Source organism: Rhineura floridana, chromosome 4, assembly GCF_030035675.1.
Source record: "Rhineura floridana isolate rRhiFlo1 chromosome 4, rRhiFlo1.hap2, whole genome shotgun sequence".
Classification (NCBI taxonomy): Eukaryota; Metazoa; Chordata; class Lepidosauria; order Squamata; family Rhineuridae; genus Rhineura; species Rhineura floridana.
This window is the reverse complement of record NC_084483.1, coordinates 34,009,937-34,031,654: the sequence shown is the minus strand read 5'-3', so window position 1 is coordinate 34,031,654 and position 21,718 is coordinate 34,009,937. Positions and strand designations below refer to the sequence as shown.

At 42.5% G+C, this 21,718-nt stretch overlaps 1 protein-coding gene across 1 annotated transcript in view; it reads right to left on the bottom strand.

The window, feature by feature from the left end:
• The window catches only part of ROCK2 (Rho associated coiled-coil containing protein kinase 2), a 126,471-nt gene that overhangs the window by 62,357 nt on the left and 42,396 nt on the right, over positions 1-21,718 (bottom strand). Inside the window, exons 4-6 of the mRNA XM_061622773.1 lie at positions 20,161-20,298; positions 17,200-17,460; positions 3,275-3,419 (exon numbers count right to left, since the gene is read on the bottom strand). Coding sequence (XP_061478757.1) covers positions 3,275-3,419; positions 17,200-17,460; positions 20,161-20,298 — 544 coding nt within the window. The remainder of the gene's footprint in view (positions 1-3,274; positions 3,420-17,199; positions 17,461-20,160; positions 20,299-21,718) is intronic.

Genomic DNA, 21,718 nt, shown 5'->3' with positions numbered 1-21,718 from the left:
AACTGCAGTTTGATGTAAAATCAGACTGATTACAATATATTGCTACTTAAGCAATGCTACTTAAGCTGTTGGAAAAAACAAACTTGGCCTGTCCAAGATGCATGTTTTCAGCTTGCTATTCTTAAAACACTCCACTTAAGGAAAGGTGGGCATGGTTGATTAAAAACATAGAGCACACCTAGAATTTTGCTAGAATATATTTCACCTCCCACTGTTTTATCTTGTGCAAACTGAGACACTCCTCATGTCCACTGGACACTATAGTCAGTGCCATTATTCCACAATGTATTGCTATACTTCACATATTCACAGAAACAAAAGCAAACGAAAATGATTTACTATAGCAAACTTCACTAAAATTGCAAAGTAAATCAAACATATTTAAAGTGACTATCTGAACTATAGTATATCAACTTACTTAAAAGTGTTGCTTCCTCCCTGCTAAAACAAGATCAGCACAGCACATGTCTTGTTTCTGTTATTTGGGCTGACTGCAGGTGTTGCAACCACTCACCATATGCTCAGAGGCACGTTACCAAATTCTTCCAAGCTACACAGGAAGTGAATTGGACTGTGAAGACCAACCGAAATTGTGTTTGCATTTTGACAAATTTGTAGGGCAGTACAATAGCTCAGACAGGAGGCCAGGTCTCCTGCTCCCCTGGTGCATTCACTATAGCTGCCCAATTTCCCTACTCTCTAAAGTTTGATAGAAATATCTGTTGGCTATAGGTATGTTCTTAAACCACAATGTTTTTTTGCCTATTAGTGCATTTCTCTGCTTTTTAATCCAGGAAGTAAGAAATGGGATCCTGTGCAAGTTTGCTGAGAATGGATTGATCACTTGCATGCTTATTGAGTTCAGTGGGATTTACTTCCCTGAAATCATGGTTAGGATAGGTGAAACTGACCAGAGGGGGGATTGGGAGGGGAGGAGAAGGAAGGGCAGGGATAGGGGGAGGAGGGGGATTGGAGCAGGCAGGAGGGGGAGGGAAGAGGGCAGGTTTGATCATTTGCATGTTTATTGAGTTCAGTGGAATTTACTCCTGTGCGATCATGCTTAAGATAGGTAAAACTGATCATGAGAGAGGGGGAAGGAGGGAATTAGGAAGGGGAAGGGGAGGGGGAGAGAGGGGCAAAGGAAGGGGGAGGGAAGGGGCAAGGGGGCAAAGGAAGGGGGAGGGAAGGGGCAAGGGGGGATAAGAGGGAGAAGGGGAGGGCAGGTTTGATCATTTGCATGCTTTTTGAGTTCAATGGGATCTACTCCTTTGCAATCATGCTTAGGATCGGTGAAACTGACCTGGCGGAGGGGCAGGGACGGGAGGAGAAGGGGGAGGGGGAGGTAGGAGAGGGAGAAGAGATTAGGTGGGTGGGCAGGGCAAAGGGGAAGCCCCTTTCCTTCCAAAAGAAAAACACTGTGAACAGTATTGCTTTTCAGTGTTTCTCCCACCTTTTTATTCTACAGAAGGCACATGTAGTCTCCCCATCAAATTTAAAGCAAAGCTGTCACTGGCCACATCCATCCCAGACCTTTATTTCAGTTTAGACAGTCATGACATCTCCCAAAGTATCCTGGGAAGTGTAGTTAATGAAGGGTGCTAAGAATTGCTAGGAGATGCCCTGTTCCCCTCACAGAGCTTCAATCAAAGCAGTTGGCTATTAAACCACTCTGGCCACTGGAGCTCTGTCAGGGGAACAGGTGTCTCCTCTCAGCACCCTTCACAAACTACACTTCCCAGGATTCTTTGGGGGAAGCCATGACTGTCTAAGGTAAAATAAAGGTCTGGTGTGGGTGTGGCCCCTTGATTAGCCAAGCTAAGCCAAGCTGCTGTGAGTCTGGCTTTTAGAACACTGACAGTTAGTTCTTACTGAGCATGCCTGGGCTTATTATTGACACCAATGCTAATTTTTTTAAATTAATTAAAAATCTGCAAGGCTTTTTTTTTTTACTTTTAAACTGCAGAAGATGAAGGTCAGAGTATGGGGCAAGGTCAGTAATTAGATTACAGACACTCTGTGAACATGGCTGATTTTTAATTAATTTCATCAAATTATGAGAACTCGGACAGAAAAATCCAAAAAGGTCTGATTTTCTCTCTTTTTTACACTTTGGACTCTCGATTCCCTCTAACTGTTTTGTGTATCAATATGAAAACTTATGAGGGTTGGTTAAGCAAGCGTTTCTGAGTTCAGGACTATATGTTTTGTTTTGAAATGAGCTTATGAGAAGCATCAGAATGGCATGGGGGTATTTTCAATTAAACATTGTGGAATGCGAAAAATCTATGCTGGCTATAGTATACAGCCACTTTTATGGCTATACAATACTGAGATGTAAATTTTTAGGACCCACCCTATTTTGTGGTTTTAGGTTGTTTTTAATTGTATTTTAAAATTGTTGTAATCCACCCTGGGACCGCTGGGTGAAGGGCAAATAATAAACAATAATAATAATAATGTCCAAACTATGACATATTCCCGAAAAGCACAAATTATATCTGCTGGTTCCACAGGTTTCTATACATACAAAATGATCAATCTAAACCAGCCTTTCCCAACCAGTGTGCCTCCAGATGTTGTTGGACCACAATTCCCATCTTTCCTGACCATTGGCAATGCTGGCTGAGGCTGATGGGAGTTGTAGTCCAACAACATCTGGAGGCACACTGGTTGGGAAAGGCTAATCTAAGCACTCCACACACCCAGCACATACGTGATCGTATCAGGTATTTTATTAATTCGTTGGAACACTCAATTATGTTATCCAACTGAAGTATCACAATGTTTACACATTTTTTTAAAAAACAGAACTATTACAACATACATGGAAGTTTGCCTGCTATAAAGAAAATATCTCCAGAAAAGGTCCTTTGCTATTATTATTTTTCTGAACCCAAGGAAAGAATACACATGGGCCCAAAGTATAACTTAGAGCTAGGAATAGTCCCACAGCAGCATCATTCAACATCAGTTAAGAAATATAACAAACTGGAAGGTGAATGACTGACCATATTAATGCAACTTATGCATTATATTCCATTATCTCCATAACCCAATCAGTGGATACAGAACTGGACAATTGGAGGCAGGGTAGTTCTTGCAACAACTTTCCATGCCTTCCTACCTCATACTATGGGAAAACAGGCTCTGATAAAAAGCATAACTAGAATTCTATTAACTTAGGAACCATCTTGATCTTATTGCATCAATAACCTGCTTGGCAATGCATAATCTTTTGAAATCAAAGTACTGTCAAGAGGAATACACTACTTACCAACTAGCATCTCAAACAGGAAAACTCCTACAGACCACCAGTCGCACTCCTGCCCATAATAACCATCACCACCTTGCGACTTTAATACTTCAGGTGATATGTAGTCTGGTGTTCCAACGGCGGTATCACAATGCACCATCCCTGTCTACGTAACCAGATAAAAAGAATTAAAACAGCATAGCCATTAGATATAGCTTAATTTTAAAAATATTGTTCCAAAGTAAGGAGTTATGAATTTAACGCCGCTAACTGTACTTACTCTATAATGCTGTCATTACCCCTTTAGAAGTTCTTTCACAGAACTCGTTAAAAGTATAAAGAAAGCTTGTTAAGGGAACTGAAGGAGTTAATCTTGGAGTCAGACAAAGTAAGCAAAAGCTGAGAATGTATGCTATGTCCGATTCATGGGCCACAGAATCTACTGGACGTCTTTGCCATAAATTGCAAAAGAGATTTGGAGCTGGTCCTAAAACAGCAGAAAACAATATATAGGCACACCTCTGTTTAGACTGAACAACTGAGTCCAGTTGTGGTTGCTTTTTCTGTGCTCCAGCAAAAAAGATCTTGGAAGTACATAGGCTAAACTATCCAGCAAATATAGAAATTGAAAGAAAATAAATCTTTCTATATGCTTTAATACTTCAATAATATTTCTATAAAATGTTACTTTAGTATCGTGGCTAAGAGTATGAGCTATGAACCAGAAATCCTGGATTTAATTCTTACTTCTGCCATCAACTCAGTATCTTGGCTTCAGCCCCATATCTACAATATGTTTCAGTATTACAAGCCTACTTTGAAAGATTTTTTCCCTAAGATTACTAATATCTTCAGAACTCTGATATAAATGCTAAGTAATGTACTACAAAGTATTTGCAAATCCATCAAAGTTAAACTTCAAGGATCTTTCCCACTTTCAGTCTCCTTTTGCATCTACATTGTCCCAGTTCAAATGTAACACTAAAACATGAGTCAATCTTTTGGGGTGGGGGTGTCATTTGGTGGGGGTGTCATTTGGAAATCTGAAAAACTGTCATGGGCACAACCTAATAACCATTTCACAGCAGAAAAATGGCCTATGCTCCAAAATACCACCACCACTCCCAAACAGGCAACACCCACCCACACAAAGCAAACATGCAACCCCCCCCCAAAAATAGGTAAGACACAACCCAAAACAAACACATGCAAAGATACCCTCTCCCAAAACAACCACACAAAGAAACACAGGCAAAGGAAAGCAAAATAATGAACAATGCTTCCTCATTGTGGGAATTCATAAAACAAGCCTAGACTATGCAGGGTGCCTGGGTTCGATGTAATGTTAAACTGTGAATTGAAAATGGAATCAGAATATTCCCATCTCCTTGCATTTGCACCAAAGAAAGCTGGGGGAAGGGGGGGGCACAAGAACCTGAGGCTCCTGCCCATAATGATAAATCATAGTTTATCATTACATCCAAATGCAGCCAGATTGGATTGTTATGCCCAATAAGAACAGATATAGTTTAAACTAGGATGTTTCTGATCTTCTTTGCTGGCATTTCTCAGAGAAGGAAAGGGGAGGGAGACCACTTGAGCACAGCACTAAACTTTACTGACTGAAGTATGGTTTAGCACAGGGTTTCCCAAACCTCTTGGGTTTACTGACCTCCTTGATGAGTTTATAAAATTATCATCAATCCCCAACCCAAAATCTTAGGAATGTAAATGAAATATCAATATATAAACCACATTTATTAAACATCAATTACCATTATCAAGAATCATAAAATTTAAAAAAATCTTAATGTAATCATCGGCAAGGGATGTACACTCTGTATGTGCTCTTGCCTTTTGTTTTGAGGTTCATAGTTCCTAATTAAATTTCTCACACTATACCTTGTAAACTTCTTTTCCACCCCAGGCCCTTTTTAACTTCCTTTCAATCCCTAGGCCTTTATGAACCCCCTGCACGGTCCCATCCACCCAGGGGTCAATATCAACCACTTTGGGAAACCCTGATTTAGCGTAATATCCAAGTCAGACCACTTTGGTCCTTTAAGCTTTCCCCACATATTTTAAGTGAAGAATAATAAAGCATGGGAAATGAACACAAAACATTCCACATTTGTCCCCACATTAGTGCCTAAACCAACACTACTTTTCAAACCAAATCCTTAATGTAGAGAACACCACCAAACAAAATGCTCAATAAAAGGCATATATTTTAAAATCCAGTTTATAGTTTATAAAAAATATTATGCTTCCAATATTAGTGTGGCTTAAAATGAAACAAATGCACAATACACTGCAAAAAGAGAAGACCATTATCTAGATCCACGAGACAAGCTTTGCCAACGTATGTAAATAGTGGCTTGTGAAACATCCCCCAAAATACTGGACATGACCCACTCGCACAGCAAGTGCCACAAGTACAAGGTGCATAAAGTAATTTATGGGGAAGGACAGCTTCATGGGAATGTAGGAGGTACACACACACACACACACACACACACTCATAATGCTGCCTGTAAACATACATACAAGTGGAGAGAGTGAGGAACAGGGATCTGCTAAGCAATGCAAGTGGATTGTGCTCATACTAATGTATACCAACGCACACAGAAAGCTTCCTTCATGCTCTGTCTGCTAACTATTGTCCTGGGGTGGCAGAGAATCTGAGTTGAATGAGTTGAAGTTCTTTAGTTTTTGAGGAACTTGCACAGGTCATCAAATTCGTGTTATCTTAACATGTATGACGAATCAGTTGCCCTCCAGATGTTGCTGGACTACAATTCTCATCACCCCTAACCACTGGCCATGTGGGCTGCAACTGATGGGTGCTGGAGCCCAGCAACATCTGGAGGGCCACAAGTGCCATTTCTATCTATCCACTTTTGCAAGAGAACTCCCTATTTTTAAGGAAGTACCATGCTTTGTAGAGCAATTTTAAGTTCTAATTCTATACTTATTTTTCTCTCAGTTCTTCAATCAATAAGATCTCCATACTCCTAAACCTGGAAAGTTAGACATCTCCTGGTCCTAGAATTCTTTACTAGAGTCAACTATGTTTCATGTTGTACTATTTAGCAGGTTTAACATGGTTTAAGGGGCAATAAGCGGTTCAGTCAGATATTCCCTTAGTTACATGGTCTCCCAAGTAAAAAGTGTTGTGTTGGCACTGGATAAATCATGTGAAGAGTTTGTCCCAGAAAATGGACCATAGGTCTCACCTGAAGGGTGATTTTCCTAGGTAGCCTGCCATCATGTGGGTATTAGTGCCATCTAGCATCCGAAGGCAAGAATGTATTGAAGTCGACCTGGGGCCTCAAGCCCCTCCCACTCCAGTTCATTCGTGACAAGGCCGAAGTGAGATATCTGAGAAAATACGAAAGGCCAACAGCCTACCAGCAAGGAAAATAGAGACACTGTCCCAAGTAATACAGAACTACATTCATTGTAACAGATCTAGAAAGGTCTTGACTCAACTAGACAGTGCAAAACAGTACAACTCTGAACAGTAATAATTTGAAAGGTGGTACAAAATAACCAGACATCCTCCAACAGGGAGGGCCATGATGGCAGGCTACCTGGGAAAATCACCCTTCAGGTGAGACCAATGGTCCATTTTCCCCAGGTAGCTTGCCATCACGTGGAATGTACTAAAGCAGCCCCCAATAGGGAGGGACCACCCACTGATTACTTGTCAGAACCTGTTGCAGAACACGCCTCCCAAAAGAGGCCTCAGCAGAAGTGTAACGATCAATCTGATAATGTTTTATAAAAGAATCTGGAGTAGACCATACAGCCACTCTGCAAATCTCTGCAAGAGGTGCGTTGGTTGTGAAAGCTGCTGACCTAGTCGAGTGCGCTGTTATCTTAGTTGACACTGGAAGCTTAAGCAACTCATAGGCCAACGCAATGCAGGCGTGCAACCAACAAGACAAGGTTGAGTTAGCAACTTTTTTACCCAGAGTACGTGGTTGAAAGGATACAAACAAAGAATCCATTAGTCTTACGTCCTGGGTTCGAGACAGGTAGGTCTTGAGGGCCCTTTGGACATCTAGCGAGTGCCAGGTCTTCTCCAGTGGATGGACAGGATTCGGACAGAATGAGGGAAGAACAATGTCCTGGTTGCAGTGGAAAACTGAATGGACCTTGGGGCGAAAGGATGGGTCCAGACATAATACCACTGAGTCCTTATGGAAGATGCAGAGGTGTCGTGCCTAGGACAGTGCCCCCAACTCTGAAACCCTTCTCGCTGAGGTGACCGCCACCAGGAACAGGACCTTGAAGGACAACAGTCGTAATGGAACCAATTGAAGGGGCTCAAAGGGAGGGCTTGCAGGACCTTAGATAAACTCCATGAAGGAAAACGATGACATACTGCTGGCAACAGTAGGGCAGCCCCCCTCAAAAATCGTTTGATAAGCAGGTGTGAACCCTTATAAACACCAGGAGATGAAATGGAAAGAATAGAAGATATGGTGGAGGTGTGGTGATGCAAGGTGTTTGGTTTAAGAACCATCTTCAGACCTCTATATAGAAACTGCAACACGTGTTGCACAGTAGCTTCAGAGGGTTGGAAGTCCCGGGACTCACACCATTTGGAAAATGTGAGCCAAGTACTTTGGTAGATGTGAGACGTTGATGGCCTTCTAGATGCCAGGATTGTATCAACAACCTCCTGAGACAGTCCTGCATGGATCAAATGTCCCCGTTCAAACGCCAAGCTGTCAGACTGAGCCATTCGGGGTCCAGGTGCCATATTGGACCCTGTGACAACAGATCTGGTAGGACTGGCAACCGCCAAGGATCTGTTACCAAAAGAGGGAGGGCAGGTCAAAAAACCACGGCCAGCGAGGCCAGTACAGGGCTATCAGGACCAGTCAGGCCCTTTTGCGTCGCAGCTTCCTCAAAGTCCTGGCCAGTAACGGTATTGGAGGAAGGCATAAAGGAGGCCAGCCAGCCACGGTGTTAAGAGTGCATCTACAGATTCCACAGTGGTGTCTAGGTACCTGGAGAAATAGCGAGGTAGCTGGCAATTGTGACTGGAGGCAAACAGGTCCACCAAGAGGATGCCGAACCGCCGTTGGAGAAGGCTGAACACTACCGGGTGAAGTTTCCATTCCCCCGGGATCACCTGTTGTCTGCTGAGCCAGTCAGCCATCACATTCAAAACACCACTGAGATGTTCTGACCTCAGTGACTTTAGATGTATTTCTGCCCAGTCGAAGAGCTGAGAGGCTTCCATCTGGAGGAAACGTGACCTGGTTCCCCCTTGCTTGTTCAGATGCAATTTCACACAGGTGTTGTCTGTCTGAATCAATACATGGTCCAACAGGAATATCGGTTGAAAATGTCGAAGGGCCAGATGGACAGCTCTCCGTTCCAGCCAGTTGATGTTGCAACTTGCTTCCGTGCTGGACCAGACACCCTGGAGAAACTGGAAATTGCAGTGGGGGGCTCAGCTGGACAGACAGGCATCTGTTGTTATCACAGTCCTGTCTGGTTCTCAGAACGGAGTTCCCTTGCTGAGGTTTCGGACTGTCACCCACCATTGCAAGGAAACACGCAGTGCTGGATCCAGGTGGATTGTCCAGTGGTTGGACACAGCAATGTCCTGCTGGAAAGGCAGTAAGGCCCACAGGAGGCGTCGAGTGTGATGCCGAGCCCATGGTACAATGTCAATGGTTGAGACAAACATCCCCAGAGCCCTTGCCAGAAGCATTACGTCTGCGCTCGAGCGACATGCCAGGACCAGTGCCATCTCTCTGATGGCCACAATCCGGTCTGGTGATAGAAAGGCCATGGCCTGTGTTGTGTCTAATACTGCTCCCAGATGATGCAGTCGCTGAGTTGGCTGAAGCTGACTTTTGTCGAGGTTGACTAGGCAACCATGAATGTGCAGAACCTCGAGAGCATGGTGAACATGAAAACGGGCCAGGTCCCTGGATTCCGCACGAATCAGCAAATCGTCCAAATAAGGATAAATATGCACACCCTGGAGGTGGAGGTGAGCCACCAAGGTGAGCAGCACTTTGGTGAAGACTCTCTGGGCCAATGAGAGTCCAAATGGCATTGCCCGGTATTGAAAGTGCTGGGGACCAAAGGCAAACCATAGGAACCTTCTGTGAGCAGGACAAATAGGTATGTGGAGGTAAGCTTCTTTGAGATCGATGGAGGCAAGAAAGTCCCCTTTTTGTAGAACTTCTATAATGGAAGCTAAGGACTCCATTTTGAACTGTTGATACTTCACGAAGCAGTTGACAAACTTGAGGTCTAACACCGCCCTCCATGACAGATCTCATTTGGGAACAGCAAACAGGAGGGAGTAAATCCCTGTCGACCTCTCTGCTAATGGCACTGGTTCTATTGCAGCTATGTGAGGAGATGAACTATAGCTTCCTGCATGATCCAGCGCCTGTCTCGATCTCTGGGAAGAGGAGATGGGAGAAATCCGGAGGAGTTGACCAAAACTCTAGTTCATAGGCATGAGAAAAGAGATCTCTGATCCAATTGATCTGTGTCAAACGTAGCCAGTGGTTTGCAAACCGAAGCAATCTGCCTCCGACAGGGTTGGCGTCAGTATTGTCTGCGTTGACGAGCTCCTCTACCAAAAGAAGAGTTTGAGGCACCTGGACGTCCCTGGTACTGACCTCTGCCCTAAAAACGTTGTTTGTGCCAGGATCCCCTGGAAGGACAGAATTCGGTGGATCGAGAATCGCAACCCCCTCCCCCAGGCTGCGTACTCCGAAAGGGCTGAAACGAGCGGTATGGAGTAAAGCGTCTGAACAGACTGCAGTCATCCTTCCTGGCTATGGCCAATACTGGCTTTCGATTATCTTTGGGGTCCCCCAAGACAGCTTTGAGGGCTTCCTCTCCGAAAAGTAATGACCCAGAAAAAGGTACCCTCGACAAGTTGACCCTGGCCATAGAATCAGCATCCTGGTGTCTGAGCCAAAGCGTACGCCGAGCGACCACCTGTGCTGCTAGGGCCTGTGCTCCCAGCTGAGTTGCATCTAAGGTGGCATCAGCCACAAATGCTGCAGTCTTATGCAACTTCACCAGGCCCTTCCTGAGCCTGACTGGATCAGGATTAGGATCATCCAAGAGTTCGTCCAGCCACATCATAGATGCTCTTGAAAAGATGGAAGCTGCAGCAGATGCCCGAATAGTAAAGGCGGTAGCCTCATGATTTTTACGCAGAGCATAGTCCACCCGTCGCTCAGAGGGATCCTTCAGCTGTGAGTCCCCTTGTTTCGGCAGGAGGGACCTCGAAAACAAATTGGAGATCAGCTCGTCTATCCCCGGGACGTTCAGGCAATTCATGAACTCCTGGGCCAATGCATAGAATCTGTTGGCAAGAACAGAGCAACAGCATGTCTGCAGCGGGTGAGCCCATTCTCCTTGGCCAGTTTGTCGATGGGGTCTGGCACAGGAAGGTAGTGATCTTCCGATCTGGGAGATTTGAGTACCTTGGCCCCCTTCACAGGATGAGTGGTAGATTCAGGTTGTAAAGGCTGAAGGCCTAAAGTGTCCAGAACTGTACAAGCGAGGGGAAGACAGTCGGCCGAATCAAAAAGGCAATAGGATGAATCCTCCTCCAGTTCTGAATCACCGCTCCACTCAATCTCCTTCGGCTTATAATCTCATCGCCAATCCTTCCTCTAGCGACATTGAATGGGTTTGGGGAGGGTGGGGGAACTGCATCATTGCAGCAGCAATGCCCCATAGCACCAGATTGTCGCTGCGCACTCTGGTGAAGCAATGGATTTGACTGTGACCGTGACTGCGCTTGTGAGAAGAAGCCCAGTATGTCCTGCAACTGTGAGAAAAATTCAGGAGACAACTACAACCCCAGTAGAGGTTGACGGAGCAGAGGTGGATGCCCTTGTTGAGGCAAAATAGCAGGGATCTCATCAGACTGATGAGATGTATGAGCTCCAGTTGATGACATGGGTTGAGACGGACAATTCAAAGCTGGTTGGCTAGAGAACCCCTTAAATTCATCCTCGGACGACCTGGCAGGCGAATGAAAGAGGGTTGTTAATCTCTCTTGGCCAGCATCCTCTGAAGCCGGGACAGACACATATCGTACTCAATTGGCAGCGCTGTGGCTAGAAGTGTTTGGTTTTAGTGACAGCCTTGGAGTGAAGCCTGGGTTGCTTGTGCTTAGTAGACTTGTGATGCGATGGGGCTTTGCACAGCTGTTTTGCCCGTTGCATGAGCTACCTATGTCTGTTGATCCACCATCATATACACGCACAAAGGTGGGGGGTGCAGTATCTGTCACCAACACACGCACAGAGATGGGGAAAGCAGTACGATCCCAGGTGCACTAAGTACACACGCAGTGTGAGAGGTGCGGTACTGCTCTTGTGCAGGTAATATGCAGAAGCCTGTCTGTTCAGGGCCTCTTTTTTTTTTTTTAAACTTAGATCTAATCTAAATATTCCCTTCACTAAAACAATGCATACATCAGAAAAAAGAGAGGGAACAAGAAAGAGATAAGTCAAAACGTTTGAAAAACTAAAAGAGTAGGAAAAAGGTAATGGACAAAATGGCGCCTGCTCAAAAAGAGCAGGAAAATTCAAAACAAAATGGCAACCGTCTAAAAGTCAGGATCAGGTCGCTGCACAAAGGAGAAATGGCAGCCGTCACACAGCTCAGAAAAACTCCCATTGGAGCAGATAAGGTATCCTGCCTGCGTTGAAGCAACAAAATGTGAAGAAGCCGCCGCCACGAAAAATACAGAGTGGCCAGCACATCCTCTAATGGCCGCAGTAGCGAGCCGGGGGGGTGCAGCCGCATCCTCCTTATGGCCGCAGTAGTGAGCCAGGCAGGGGGGCTGCAGCCACGGTCCCTCAACAGCTGCAGTAGCGAGGCGGGTGAAGAAATCCTCACCGCGGGAGACAATAGACAAGCAAACTGCGACCCCAGCCAACAAAAACTGCAACAAGAGGAGCCGCAACTGCGAGCTCCTAGCAGCCAAAAAATACCAAGCTGCCGCCGCCACCACCTGCATAAAAAGGGAGCTGGCGGTAAAAACAGGCTTCACCGTGGGCTCCTAACAGAAGGAGTGTAAAATAGCCGCTGCTGTGAAGGACGGCTGGCGCGGTGAAGCGGGGCTCGGCAAACGAAGGAACTTCTCTACCTGAGGGGGAACCGCAGCCGCCACTGCCCCCAAAACAACAAGGGCGAGGAAAAGGTAGGGCGGGAACAAATGGGGAAGACCAAAACAAAAAACCCCAATAAGCCCTAATTATCACAAAAGACGAACAGAGAAAGAGAGGGGAGGAAACAAGTGGAAGCACAAACTCACAAGCACAACCCAGTCCCACACACTTTCTCACTCAAAACATTCACACACAATTAACTTAGTTCTAAACGTTACCCTAAGTTGAATATAACAGCCTCAGACGAAGGCAAGAATGAACTGGAGTGGGAGGGGCCTGAGGCCCCAGGTCTTGACTTCAATACATTCTTGCGTTCAGATGCTAGATAGCGCTAATACCCACATGATGGCAGGTTACCTGAGGAAAATGGCTTACCATGTGCCGTGCCGCTGATATGGTTGCATCAGGAGTGGCCATCAATTTGTTGGGCTGCAGGTATGAAGCAAGCTCTATAAAGGGGTCAATAAAACTGAAACTAAGGGTACTCAACAGAGATGTTTGCTTCATAATAACATACTACAAGACCACATATAAAGTAGTTAAAACATGTTTTTAAATTGGAGTTACTGATAGAGGTGTTTGTATTTTTTCTAGCAGATGGATTGTTTTTGGCAAGAAAACGAATATATGCAAGATGTCAATATTAAAGGCACACATAACTAACATGTAGTTACAAAAATGACACTGAGAAGAATGCTTTATGGGGAATATCTCATCAAGGGCATTGTATTTGCACAGCTGTAATATTTCGCTGTTCAAGAAAACTACATAAAATCTGTAAGTGTTCCAGATTCCTAACATTCTACACAAAATAAAATAATTGAATAGGCTGAATTTTTAACTGTTCAGACATAAGTGCATAAAAAGAGTTTAGTTGCTGTAGATAAAGGGCCTGGCGTGTCTCCATCAGGCTTTGAGTCCACCCACTTGACAGATCACAGATTTTGTACCCTAAGAACAGCAGAGAAAGCTAGCCTTTGCACAGTCACAAGAAAAGCAATGCCTGGAGGCATAGGTCATCTTAGTCTAGTTTTACCAAGGTAGTTAGGAATTTGCAGTGAAACTGCTATGCACTATATTTTCTTTAACATAATCAATGTGGCATTTATATATTTACCACAGCAACTACTTTGTGCATCTTGGTATTGCTATATAATGTCATATATTTTGATATCTTTTATGAAATAATGATATATTTTATGAAATTATAATATATTTTAAATGTCATTAAAGAGTTGTGAGGCTTGAATGATTACCCTTGCTGGTAATGGAATAAAGAAACATCATGCAGTTATGGTTTATAGAAAAGCCCAGAGAATGGAACATGGCACAGCTCTATTGCCGGAGCAAAGCAGATGTGGCTCAGTAAACTGATTTGATAGAAGGTTGCCTGGAAAACATATGTGAATCACTCTGAGCAATTCTGCAGAAGGATAGGGCATAGGTCTAATTAACAAATACAGATATTGTATCTGCACCCCTAAATAGAAATTATTACTTTTCACATAAGCAAATTAAGAACATACACAGGACTCACACTGTATCACAAATGTACTGAAGGTACCCGCACTGGCATAGTCCACAGGTCCAAGTAAACAGTGATTATTTGCGTTTCCATCTGCACTAATAACCTATCCCACAATAAGCCTAAATGCCAACCATATTTTACACTAGAGGTTCCCAAACCTTTTTTCAATGTGGTCTTGGCGGACTACTCAATGATTATTCTGCCTGCTATGGTAATTGTAATGTGCTGTACTAGATGCTGTATGACTTTTAGTTATATTTCCATTATTGCTTTACTTTTTATATTGCATTTTATAGCACTACAATTTGCATTCCATGGAGTTCAAATTGTAATACAACAAAATACAATATAAGAAATAAAAGGTAATTAAAAATCAATATGAATATTTGACATGGATATGCTGCAAAGCACCTGAATGAAACTCATGGACCCTAGTGGTCCACAGGCCACAGTTTGTTTTAGACATCAGGGTGTTTCGTGCATTATTTACCTATGGTGGGGACTGCTCAAGTGCAAACGTAAGGAAACAAGGACCTTGTGTCATAGTAAGAGAATCTGTATTATATTAGCTTAATCCACACTTTCAAAATTTTTATTAGGTGTATTAATCATAGAGGTTTAGTTCTATTCCATATCCACAATGACATTCATTTCTTTCTTAGACTTGGTTTAACCTTTGCAAATGCTTCTTTGTGAGATTTTTCTCCCCATCAGCCTTCTATGGGTGCATGCTAGTCTTTGATTAAGGACACAGATGAATCCTATAGCTGACTTATGTGTAATCAGTATAAACATAATAGCTTCATAAACATTTCCTCCTACACTCCAACCTAAAATTGGGAAATTATCCTGATCTTTTGAATAAAAGATTAATCACCAAGCATACAGTGAATATTTTGAAAATGTAAAAGATACAAGTAAAAATTCAAAATAGGAATGAACATATTGTTGTATGTAATGTGTAGAATTATATTTGTCTGGCTTCAATAAAGATTTACTATGAAAGGAATAGTATATTTTAGAAATGGTAATTTACAAATGAAAACCTATTTAATCTAAATTAGAATTAATGGGACTGCACTGGAATAAAAGGGCAAATAAGTGCAAATCAAATGTGAAAATTATTTTCAAATAGACCTGCTTGGTTGCTTTATTTGATCTTAATTTTTAAGTATGCCATCTGAAGACCACTAGAGGATGCTATGGGTGTAATGATTTTAAGCAGTAAATGCATGCAAGTTATTGTGTTCATTGGAAAGCAAGCATTAACACAAGAGATACACATACTGAATAAAAACGTGCTTGTTCACTTTTGTACATATAAGCTATTGAGTTTTTGCCCACTCTAGTAAGCATACTTCCTTAGAAATTGTTCCACTATAAAAAGGCTTATTTCCAAGTAAAAGCAGTTAAAATTCAATTATAACCCAGCTCCATACAGCAAGAAAAATAAAGTATTTTTCATCCCACCAGATAAAGAGTTCATTCTACTGAAAAGTTGTATTTTCTTTCACCAGCAATGAAACAATTCCTTTTAAAATAACCAGCAGTTTAAGTGTTCCTCAATTTGTAACTAATGTAATAGTGCAAACTGCAGAGATATGCAAGATCCCTACTCTCTCCTCCATTTTAGGTGCTACCCTAGGCTTTAAAGACCACCTTCTTTTACACTGACCTGCTAATCTTCTTAGATCAAAAAATGAGGCCCTCCTAGTGGTCCCCGAGTTTGATGGCATACAGGCCATGGGAGCTTTGGGAAAGGCCTTTTCAGTGGTGGCTCCGCATATATGGAACTCCCTCCCCACTGTAGTGTACCTTGCCACTTCACTCCATTCTTCTAGATGACAAGTGAAGATGCAACTCTTCCATCACGTTTTTGGAGGAGGGTAGGATGGTTTTGATGAGTTTCTCCCTTCTGTACTGTGGCTTTATGATGCTTTCTTTTATGGTGTCGTAATTCTAATTTGGTATACTTTCTATTAAGTTTGTACTTGTTTTATTTCTGAGCACCACCCTGTGACTCCATTTGTCTATTTAAAAACATATAAATATTCATATAAATACACTTCTTGCTGCCCCTAATCTGCCTTCTTTTGAGAACATGTCTTGTTCATGCATATAAGAACCCATCTTCTCACAAAAATCAGCCAAACAGCTGGGGAAAGAGAAAGAAAAGGAAAAGATGAACCAGCAATTGGCTCAGAAAGAGGGCAAGCAGGCAAAAAAGAGGGTGCTTCTTCCACAAAGGGGGGAGGGAGGAGGAAGAGTTCCTATTAGAAAAAACCATCCCATTCGCCTTTCCATACAACTCACACAGAGAAGGAAGAATCCCCTTGTGAAATTTATGCAATCACAATGGTAAGAAGCTGCACATTGTGAGGGGTCTCTAAGACACAGATTTATTATTTATCTATTTCAATCATTTATAAACGGCTTAACACTATAGTTTCTAAGCAGTGTACAATGAAGTTATAAAAAAGATAAAATCTGTTAAAATTAACAATTTATCTGAATAATTGTTTGTTCAAATGGTTAATCAATTAAAACATTTTTAATTTGTTGAAGCCCTAAATAGAAGCTATTTAGATGAGGAATTCCCTATAAGAAATATAGGTCATGATTCAAAGGACCACACAGTGGAGCTTTTGAGTCTTCTCCCCACCTCACTGCAGTCCTTCCTCCCTCCTGACAACTGACTTCTTAATTTCGGAGAGTTTGAAAAGCAGTTACCAATTCAAGACAACCTGTTAGAAAGGCGAGAAGCTTTACTGCATACACACAAGCCCCTATTTTCACCTAAAGCAATCTTGGGACTGTCATCAGAGTACCAAATACTTTACAATTCACGTTCTTTAGCTTAAAGTATTCTGAATATTAATAGTAAGTGGTAAAAGCAGATCATCTGTCTTCACAAGGATGATAACAGTGGGACCATTGACATCTTTCCTGCCTTCCTTGAAAACAGTTAGAGTGTTAGATCTGGTGTTCACACATGAAACATAGACTTGTGTCCTGAACTTTCATTCTCTCTCAAGTCTTCAAGGCTGATGCTGCTGAGACAATGGCTTGGCTGAGGCCACCTTGTGAGTTGAAAGCTAAGGTTAAGAACTGAACATGAAACTTAGTACAAACTCTTAGCCAGTACACCACACTAATTGTTAACAATGGCAGCATAAAATAACCTCTATATTGTACACATTATTTTAGAAGCAGACATAATGAAACCAGATACTCACTTCATCCATTTTCATACAAGTACCAAAATCTGCAAGCTTCAGATGTCCGTATTTATCCAAAAGCATGTTGTCAGGTTTCACATCTCTATGAATCAAGCCCATGGAATGAATTGCATCAAGAGCAAGGACGACTTCAGCTGTATAAAATTTGGCCCACTTCTCAGGCACATCATAATTGCTCATGAGGTTGACAAGATCTCCACCTGGCATGTATTCCATTACCATGTATAGGTATCGGTCATCTTGAAAGGCACTAAAAAGCTGCACCCAGAAGGATGGACAGTTGTAAAGACTTTGTAAAACTTTTCAATTTCTGCAAAAACAATCTGTTGAATCACAGCAGATTTAAGGCAACCAGAGCAGCTTTTTTCCTTTATGCCTTTCAAGAATAGTTTTGGTATGGTACAGTAAGTAAAAAAGATTTTTAAAAAGTTCCAGAACAGGTCAGTTTACCCATCATTTCCCTAACTTAAAGTAAATCTCTTATGCCTCACTAAAACATTTCAAGACAAATCAAGTACTCAGGGCCGGTACCAGGCTTCACTGGGCCCTTGGGCACCAGTCTGCCCTAAGCCTGCAGTGCCATTGCCCAACCCCCCCGTACAGGAGAGACGGGGTGCTAATAAGCCCACCCATGCATCCCACCTACCTCTCCCATCCCTGTGAATGATGCATGTGCATGCCTGCCATCAACCAAGATGGTGGTGGGGTCGTAAGCCCCTTAAGGCTTAGGGCAGCCTTTCCCAAGCAGTGTGCCTCCAGATGTTGTTGGACCACAACTCCCATCAGCCGCAGCCAGCATTGTCAATGGTCAGAAAGATGGGAGTTGTGGTCCAACAACATCTGGCACACTGGTTGGGAAAGGCTGGCTTAGGGTACTGAAGCCAGCACTGACTGTATTGGGGGATGCCTGGGAGCTCCCTCTCCACGATCTGCAGCAGGGTCAGAGCAGACACTGTCACGGATTACAGAACATGAGACCTACTGGAACAGGTTCAGAGGAGGGCAACAAGGATGATCAGGGGACTGGAAACAAAGCCCTATGAGGAAAGACTGAAAGAACTGGGCATGTTTAGGCTGGAGAAGACTGAGGGGAGATATGATAGCACTCTTCAAGTACATGAAAGGTTGCCACACAGAGGATTCTCTTCTCGGTCGTCCCAGAGTGCAGGACACGGAATAATGGGCTCAAGTTGCAGGAAGCCAGATTTTGACTGGACATCAGGAAAAACTTCCTAACTATGGTGAGAGCCATACGACAATAGAATCAATTACCTAAAGAGGTAGTGGGCTCTCCCACACTGGAGGCATTCAAGAGGCAGCTGGACAGTCATCTGTCAGGAATGCTTTGATTTGGATTCCTGCATTGCGCAGGGGATTGGATTTGATGGCCTTATAGGCCCCTTCCAACTCTACTATTGTATGATTCTACCCTCCCATCCTAAGGAGGGGCCCTCAGCCAGGGCGCAACCTGGCCGCCGTCTGGCACTGGCCCTGCAAGTACGGTTGAGAAACAAATAGGCCTCCTCTCTCTGACTTGAGGCAGCATCTAAAGCTACTATTAGACAGGGAAAAAACTGACATCCATTCACATGCGTGTTAGGATAGGGCAAGTGGCACGGTTACAACTCTGAGGTTCACATTGAATGTTTTCTTTCTGAAAAGCCCAGTTACTATACTCCTCCCTGACTTTCCCTTCCTACACTAGTGGATACAACAGATCCATACAGCAGAATGCAACCAACTGTATCCCTTAGGTTTACTTTCCTACACCCTCTAATAGTATAATGAAGATAACATAGAGTGTATGCTTGGATGTATGTGCTTCTGTAACTCCAAAACCAATCAGAGGTAATTTCTCAATGGGCTAGGGACTGTACTGGTTTCAAACTTTGGTTACGCTACCTGCTGATAAAGCACTAAAGCAAAGATGTGCAAAGTTCATTCAAGGAGTTGTTGCCAGCACGAAATACACACACTACTGGAGGGTGAAGGAAGATTTTTCCACATGATTTATACGGCTGCTGACTGCAGTGAAAATGTTAAAATGAACAAAACTGTACGCTGTGATTGGAGCTTTGTTTTGAAAAGAAACAAGGAAGTACAAATCTGACTATCAAATGGAACCTATGTCCCATTTCAAAGACATGGATTTTTAAAATTAACTTCCTAAGATATGACAATATATACTGCTTAGCTGGGGTGCAGGTTTCGCACTGTGGAGGAGAAGGGGGACCAATTCCACAGCAGTAGCTGGAGCACTGTGATTCAAGGGCCTAGGCAGAGTCTTTTTAGTTACCTATTGCCCAGCAAAAACGTACCAATGCCTTTCTAGAGTAATAGGACTAGACTCCTGAAACCACAACTTTGTTATAGTATCCTGTCTGTACCAATGAACAAAACACACTACTTTACTTTCCCAGTGAAAACTGTAAAGAAAAACCCACTAAATAATGGTGCACTCTTGCTGTACATTTCTACTGAAGGTCGATGGCATATATACTATTGTAACATAAACGGCCCCTTCAGGAATATGTACTTTCTGTCTAACAAATTTAGATCTGTAACTAAAAGCCAATTTGACACATTTTTGTAAGCTTCTACATAACGAAAACATATAAAAGTCAGTGTATACTGTACTGCACGTGGCAGAATTAAGCTTTTTGAGGGAAGAACTTTCAAAATTATATATTTTGCTTGTACAACACACACACACATTTGACAGTAACATGTATGTCTGAAATCATTATACCTGAAAGAGCCATACTCTAGTAGCTCCTCTTAAGGAGGATTAAAGTGTCAAAAGGATCAAGTTCTTAAGATTCTAAATTAGAATGAAATCCAAAAACTGAAGTCACCATAAAGGATACTACTGTACCACTTTATAGTTTCAATTCTTATTTAAATGTCACCTCAAGCTACCACAGAAATCACAAAAGCTATCACAAAAATTATTCTTACCTGAACTACCCATGGACTGTTGGCAAAGGCCATTATATCTCTCTCCTCCCAGAAAAAGGCTGAATCTGATCGTTTGAGCATTTCAAATTTACTAAGAAGTTTCATTGCATAAGCCTTCTGTGTTATTTTATGGCGAACCTGTTGATCAAGAACAAATAAGTTACTAATGCTATCAATACCTTAAAGCAGTAGTTCCCAAACTGTCCACCCCCACTACTTGAAAATTGCTGAGGGTCTTTGTGATGTCCTTCCCCAGCACCACCTGTGAAGCTCTCACTTGTGGCTACCAGCAGACAGGAACGTCAGGTTTATTCTTACCCTTTACAGCTCTAGCACAGATCTCCCTAGATCCCACTGCTAGGCAGCACCACCAGTCACTTTCTGTAACCCAAACTCCCAGAGACTTTGCCTAAGTCTCTCTACAGCTTGTTACTTTGTAACTGTGTGCCTATGCTGTTCCCACCCCCCTTGTATCTTTATATTTAAAGCATACAATTCTGGGTTGCTCTGGATACGTGACTTGTTACAATCTCTCCCTTCACCGCTGCCACCATTAGATACAGTTTCTGTTCAGCCTTGGTAATTACCTTGCCCTCCCTTCTGGTCTGTATATTCCCCCAGCCAAGGATCAGGCCTTTGGTAAACCAAACAAGTATTTATTTAATATCAGAAATAACAAGATTACTTAAGGAATGTTTCACAAGCGTATGGTTTCATCTATATTCTGTTAAGCACTTAACTTATTAATTGCCTCAGAACTCTGACTCACACTCGAACACCACCTCAACCTCTCTCTCCACCTCTCAATTCACCACCTCCACTACACCTTCCAAACACCACCTCCCAGATTCAGCTGTCATTCTTCCATTTATACTCCCAGCCATTCAAACGCTCAGCCAATCATCCAGCATTCTACTGCTCATGTACTCCCCCCTCCTCTTTCACTCCACTTACCATATGTCTTCTATATAACCAGCACTTACCATATTTACAATATAAGCAGGAACATCACAGTCTTCGCAGACCACTTAATGATTTTTCTACATCTGGTAGCAATTGTAAGGTGCTGTATGATTTTTAATGTATTTTTATTGCTTCTTTATCTCTTATATTGTATTTTATTGTATTACAATTTACATTCCATAGAATTCAAATTGTAGTACAGTAAAATATAATAGAAGAAACAATAAAAATACATTTAAAAATCAATAGGAATATTTAATGTGAACATGTCGTGGACCACCTGAATGAAGCTCGGGCACCACTGGTAGTCCACAGACCACAGTTTGGGAATCCCCTGCTTTACAGGATTTAAATGAAATCCTTTGCATTTTCGTCTGTATTGTTTGCTAATAGCAATACAGAAATCTGAATCCACTGCCATCAAAAATAAAAATCAGAGTATACTTCCTTCATTATTTATTTCATTTATGAGTCGCCTAATAAAACCATTTTTCTAAGCACCATACAAAAACTAAAAACATTACAATTAAACAAGGACTAGTAAAACTCACCCAGCAACAATTCAACAATAAAATCAACTCCACATAAATACACA